Source organism: Apaloderma vittatum, unplaced genomic scaffold (assembly GCF_000703405.1).
Source record: "Apaloderma vittatum isolate BGI_N311 unplaced genomic scaffold, ASM70340v1 scaffold6095, whole genome shotgun sequence".
Lineage (NCBI taxonomy): Eukaryota > Metazoa > Chordata > Aves > Trogoniformes > Trogonidae > Apaloderma > Apaloderma vittatum.
The window spans coordinates 46,529-53,173 of NW_009716405.1; the positions used below are offsets into that span (position 1 = coordinate 46,529).

Below are 6,645 nucleotides of genomic sequence, written 5' to 3' on the forward strand. Positions count from 1 at the left end.
GAAGGTAGGTGTTAGAAACAAACAGGAAAGCAGCAGACCTGTCATCCTGCTGTTGGCACCCAAACCTCAACTGTCAAGTACCGTAAGCTTGCAGAGATATTCCTGAAGCTAAAATTTTGTCCAGAGAGTAAAACTGCAACTCGGAACTAAATTTCCAAGAGCTAAGGTGGGATTCATATTCAGCAGCTTGATTTGAGCTCAGCATGCAACAGCACATAAGAAAGAACAGCAGGTTCTTCAGCCAGCATCCCATTTTGGACAATTTCAACAATCTTCTAAAGCTCCATGGAAACTGTCACAGTGATGGATCAAATGATGGAGCCAAGGGGTAACTCTGAGCCCAAACTCACCTCACAGCACAGCTTTTTTTCCCTGCAAAAGCTAACATGCCATTAGTTACTATACATTTATGGGCAGGCTACACCAATGGGCGAGAGCTCACTGAGGCAGTGTGGTAGACTAACATCAGACCCAGGAAATTCTGTAAAGTCAGATATGGCTACGTTTATGCTTCCTCCAGATCTCAAAGCAGCTCAGTTAATTCAGCACAGAACAGTGCCAGGGATGCAGCAGACACTCCAGAGCCAGCTGGAGCGCCTGGCAATCACTAGCCATGAGGAGCACAGAGCATCCAGACCTGGGCAAGCCAGGCACCAGCCTTGGCAACACATGCCCTGAGCCCAGCTACTCCCCGCAGAGGTGTCTGTGTGTTGCAAGTCAGGCTTGCCAGCACACCTGGAGAGCTGAGCAGATCAGGTGCAGTATCACAAGAAGGTTAAGACTTAAACTAGTGGCTTGTTCATCTCTGGTTCCCCCACTTTCATCTCCACAATACGTTGTCTCCTTTCTCCACCTCTGAACCACAGTATTTATTGTTCTTTCATTGCCTCTGTCCAAACACAGTATCTTCCCATATGTCCCTTGTTCATCGTCTCACCACAGCTCCTCATCACACTGTGACTCAAGGGAACATGTCAGGGCTTGTGCAAAACAAGCTCTTCTGAGAAAAGCCTTCTAATACAGGAGTTAGAACAACTTCCTTCCCCCTGGTCCAAGCATTATGAGGAACACAGCAACTTCAGCAATCTGGACTGACGGAAAGCCTACTGCAGTTATCCTCTCACATAGACCCTGCCACCAAACACTTGGCCGGAGACAAGGCTGGCCACTGATCACAGCGAAAATGAGCATCTCTAAATTGCCCCACTGGGCTGTAAAGATCACTACATCAGCCTGAAAGATGGCGAGTTGGGAGATTTCTCCTGTGCAGCAAACACAGAGCTCAACTCTAACCAGACTGCTCATATTTCAAACTACCCCTTTAGCATGGCACTGGGCAAAACAAGCATTAGATTAATTTTGTGATTTTAAAAATAAATTTCAGATTGTCAAAGAAAATAAAATGTTCAGAACTGTTAAGTATACTCTATTAGATCTTATAACACCATAGATATTTTAATTATTTTTAATTCAGGATGAAGATTGCAAAAGGAAGGAAAGAAGGCCCTGATGGATTTGGCCTCAGCAGACACAGAATATAATTTTGTGAGTCAAGCACTCTAATAACTCTGCTCTCATTTCACAGAAAATTATGAGGGACTGTTACCAGCTATGCAACAATGTATCTTCAGATTTTATTATTTTGAATTTAATTTTTTAAATGGATTTTACCATTAACAAATATTATTCTTGCCAAAGAATAACAAATATTATTCTTATTTAAAGGTGGCAAGGATAGACTGCTGAATGGGGGCAACAATTTTTTTGGGGCACTAGTTATCGTTCAGCCTCCAATTTCCCCATTTTCCTCCACCTTCTCTTCTGTATAGACTTTTGTTCCTTCCAACCCCTAACATTCTGTGATTCTGTGAATAGACATGAACAAGGGCAATTTGGAATTCACTTTCTACAAGTTAATTTCATGGCACTTAGCAGACAAAGTAAAGTAACTTAAATGCAGCTTATTATTATAAGCAGTTTCAAGAACTTGTCATCCTGGTGATTTTTCCTCTGTGGCCTGAAACCACATACTATATATAACCAGAGGGGGTTGTGCAAAGCATGATTTCAGTTCTGCATTTGAGTAAGTATTTTTCTTAACTTAATTAGGACCATTTTATTACCACTTCTCAGCCTCGATGTATCATGTAAGGGCTTTTCCAAAGCAAGAAAAAAATCATCCTCTAATAGCAGTTGCCCACCTTCTACTATTTAATAGATAAATTTCACATATCAACTAGTGGATGAGACTACAACATGCCACATCCCACTCATACTTCATGGGTCCAGTCTACATGAAAGGTCACCTCATGCCACCCCCAGATGCCACTCAGGTGTCTTCCCACCTCCAATTGCTCTGAAGCACAGCTGGAGACTGAGAGTTTGCATGGAAACATCTTACATTGAGGTTTCACAAGAGACTCCAACTCCTGCTTTGCTGGCAGCAAAAACGTATTCCGGCTGTTTCCAAAAAAACCAGCAAGCAGCACACGAACTGGAATAGAGCCACTCCTTGGCACAGAGGTATCCTGCTTGGGCCCCTCATGTTCCCTCTGTTATGAATATTCCAGAGAGTCTTCTAGGTTAATGTTCATCTGTGCATTTTTTTCTTTTATTGGTACCCTATGACTTCAGCTCTCAAACTCCTCTGCTCTTGGTTATCCCAAGAGCCCAAAAACTCAGGCTACTCTGAGGGTGCCCTAGGGTTTTAGTTTTAAGGATCCTGTTCAAAAGGATTGATGGCTAAAGGACCGAGTCAGCTTTATCATTGCTGAAAAGATATTTTTATCTGAGATGTTTCTTGAAACGTAACTTGAAGTAACAGAACAAAGATATAATAACAATGAACGTAACAGTTACTTTTTAAGAATAAAGATCTCCTCTTGTCTGCTTCAGCATTTTAGAGACCTTCTACCACTTTAATCTGGATTAGTTAAGGCAATTGCAGTTCAAGTGGCTACATCTCCTTCAAACTGACTGCTAGCATCTGTGGCCCAATCTACTTTAAAATGTCCCTGCTCACTGCAGGGGAGTTGGACTAGACGACCTTTAAAGGTCTCTTCCATCCCAAAATATTCAATGATACGATTCTGTTAGAATCTGCCTTTCCCTCATCCCTCCTTCTCATTAACTGCATAATAATGCAGACTTTAATTCGCACACTCCAGGTTTAGGAATGAATTCTTTGTTACAGCTTTATCAAGACACAGAGAGAATCATATCACATAGGAAAAAATATTAAGCAGTTCGTGCAGGAGATGCAAGCATCTCTGCAAGCATCATTCAGAGATGAAAGAGGGAACAGGGCTTTAGATTATTCTTCCTCTAACGCTTACTTAGTTTTAGGGGAATTTCTATCACCCTGCCAAAATCTGTGTGAATATATTTGCTCTAGCTTTAAATTCTGCAGTGAGCTCAGGCCAGCCAATTATTTAAGTATTTACTTAACCTATACCAGGCACCTTGTGTCTCAGACCAAATTGAGGCAGCGACACAGTTATACCAACAAGAAAACTCCCACTATCCATGCAGTACCCATCCCCCTCCCAAAAAAGAAAAGAAAAAAAGCACAAAAATGCACATAGCACAAATATGTAAGCAAACTCAAGCTGCTCTCAAGCTCGCATACTGTGGATATATGTCAGTGGGAGGGCAGGCAAGACGGAGGGTCTTTCATGTTTGGAAGGGGCAGAAAATAAACACAGACTGTAACTCAGGAATGGATATTTGCTCTCCTGAAAGTCAGTCATTAAAGCACTGCTGGATTTCAAAGCTACCCAGCTCTTAATAACCCCTGTATCATTACTACGTAGTAGGCAAGCATGCATGGGTTACAATGGAAAGCTGCTGCTTGTGATCAGCAGCCTCCCACCTCTTTCGCAGTGTGGCTCCACGTTCATCCAGAAAGAAGGGAAAGGAAACTTAAACAGCCTTTGGTTTCCGTCAGCTGCACTTTGAAAGGCAGGGAGAGGGGGGAAAAAAAGCAAGCTAAGCAAACTCAGCACTTAACAGCATTGCATGCACTGTTACTAACAGCTCAGAAAAAGCACATTTGAGGAAAAAGACTGCAAACAATTAGCTTTGGTCAGCTAAGTATATATGCATTAAACACATGCAAAAAATACACAGACATCACTGTCAGTCTCTATTCTGTATTATATCTGCAAGCTATAGCTTATGCAAGCTATCAAAGAATTGTCACTGGAAAAACAGAGATTGACTGAACACAGATCCCAGTAAAGCCTAAAATTAAATCGTGGGCTAAAGCTTTGGCTTTACTTTTGTCAGCATGAATTTGTTGGAAATTGTTCTGTGTCCTGTACTGCATTCAGATCAGGAATGGAACACAGCTGGAACACAGCCTGCATCCATCTCTTAAGCCAAAGGAAGTATTTTTAGACTTTCCAGGATGAAATATTAGGAGACAGAAAACAAGGACCTACAACTGGATATGAAATTTTGCTATGAGAAAAGGTACAGACACCACATACACCAATATCAAAAGTACCGAACCAGCTATCACATGAGATGTAAGCCATGACACCATGAAGCCTGCCAGAACAACTCATGACCCATGAAGAAAGCATCGTTCACAGGCAGGCTTCAGGCTGACCGCTGCGGCTCTGAGAGCATGAGGATTTGCTCCTTGTGTGCCCAGTCCCATTCTCAGTCTTTCTGTAAAGTATTTCCACCTCTGAAGGTGCACACCTCAAGTAGGGTGGAGAACAGGCACCCAATACATGTTACACCATCTCAGTCAAGCTCCTTGTTACTTACTACTTCTCCTGCTGTCCTTGGCAGGCTGACACTTGTCTGCTTTGCCCCTTTTCAGACGTCAGCTTCTGAGAGTTTTCAGCCTCCTGTCTTTTATTGTTGCCATCCCAGAGGTGACTCTGAGAAGAAAATGGGGTACTGGAAGAAGCAGCCACCCTGTACCTGCTGCCTTCTCTCCATCCGCTAGCCCCAGACATTGTTTTAGGAGTACCTTGCCTTGTCAGAAAAGAGTATTGCCACTAAGGCTAGAGAAAGACTCGAAATCTTTGAGTTCTTACAAGTTGGTTTCAATTCCTTGTAAGACTCACCCCTGACTGGACTTTCAGCCGTAAAATATGCAAATAGGCGCCCTGGTTTCTGAGTCATCATCCAGCTGAAGCTCAGTTCAACCACAGCACTCACGTAGGCTGGAGTCGTGAGGTGACAGCAAAGCTGATCTATACTAATAAAACAGTCCACAATTGTTTGTCCAGCGTTGAAATAGACTGCTTCAGGAAAAGAATGGTGAGGTCTACCTGCAAGTCATATTTCGGACATAATTTTACCCCAGCACTTCGAATTCACCTATGATAAAAAGGAATAACTAGAAGGTTTGCAGGTTTCTATTTTGTGGGAGTGTACAAAGAAAGATGAAAGTGAAACTAAAAACTAATCCTCAGATAAATCCTAAGGCAATGGTCCTGTGCAACTCCAATTTTGCCTTTCAGCTCTGCTCAGAGAACTATTTTACTTTGCCTTTCCTCTTTCTGCCTCATGAATAGAGGACAAATACACGATCCTCTTAAAGAGAAAATGCAGATCCCTTCAGTGGACACATCTTACCAGTGGTACTGTAACTACGGGATCTGCAGGGCAGGGGAAAATCACCAATCTCCCTAATATCACTAATAAAATTCAGCAGGTCCTAACTCAAGAAAAGAAGAAATAGTAATGCTACTTAAGCTTTGTTCAGTAGAGCTAGAGAAATCCAGCTCTACACACGCAGAATCTGTCAGGTTTTGTCTCAGCTACTCAGGCTGCACTAAAAACACACTGGCGAAGGGATGCTCTTGTGGCCAGGTTTCCTGACTATTCAGACTGTCTAGGTCTTACAGCACACCCCATGCATGCTGGGAAAGTAGCAAAATAAAATGCCACTTGGAAAGGCACAAGCTGCCTGGTGTTCATGACGCTTCCTGGGGTGCTCTATAGGACCCTGTCATGAGAGGACACCTCCCAAAGCTGCCACATCCAGCAGGACGTATCTCTTAGGGCTGCCTGATGAAGACAGCATCAATGGTCTCTCTCCCTCCAAACATCGCTCCTAACTGCTCTGCAGCAGGGATGATCTTCATTTGTAAAATACCATTCTGCAGAGACTCTGGAGTGCAACGGCAGTGTGTTGCAAGAGGATAAACTGGTGCATCATCTCTTGCACCACACCAGTGGTCTCACTTCTGGGCCATGATGGGTCTAGACTGGTCTGTGAACACACAGAAACACTGTGTAAGAGTCCACTAGGGTCACTTCTTGGATACAGATAGCAGAAGTCACCCCAAAGCACTCTACCTACCATCTGCCAAGACCTGATCTCTCTAATCCCACTCTCTTTTAGCTGCCTGCAACATTAACCAGATTGCTTGCTGACATAGCCCCTGTCTGTGTTTGGAAACTGCCCTGGAGGCCAGAGCAGAAGACAAACATAGACTGTAACAGCCTTCTCTGCCTCATGTTGTTAAAAGCCGTATGTTGTGGGTATCTAATTTATATGGCATCGCTGGGTCGCAGCTACACGCACACACACACACAATTGTTGAGGCTAGGAAAGACCTCTGGGATCAAGTCCAGCCGACGACCCAACACCATCACATCAGCTAGACCACAGCCCTAAGT

At 43.4% G+C, this 6,645-nt stretch overlaps 1 protein-coding gene across 1 annotated transcript in view; it reads right to left on the reverse strand.

Moving 5' to 3' along the window:
* EPSTI1 (epithelial stromal interaction 1 (breast)) overlaps nucleotides 1-4,970 on the reverse strand; it is a gene marked incomplete at its 3' end in the record, with an annotated part of 49,862 nt that extends 44,892 nt beyond the window's left edge. The window contains exon 1 of the mRNA XM_009869513.1: nucleotides 4,777-4,970. Within this exon, the coding sequence (XP_009867815.1) occupies nucleotides 4,777-4,970 (194 nt within the window). The remainder of the gene's footprint in view (nucleotides 1-4,776) is intronic.
* Between the last annotated feature and the right edge of the window lie 1,675 nt (nucleotides 4,971-6,645).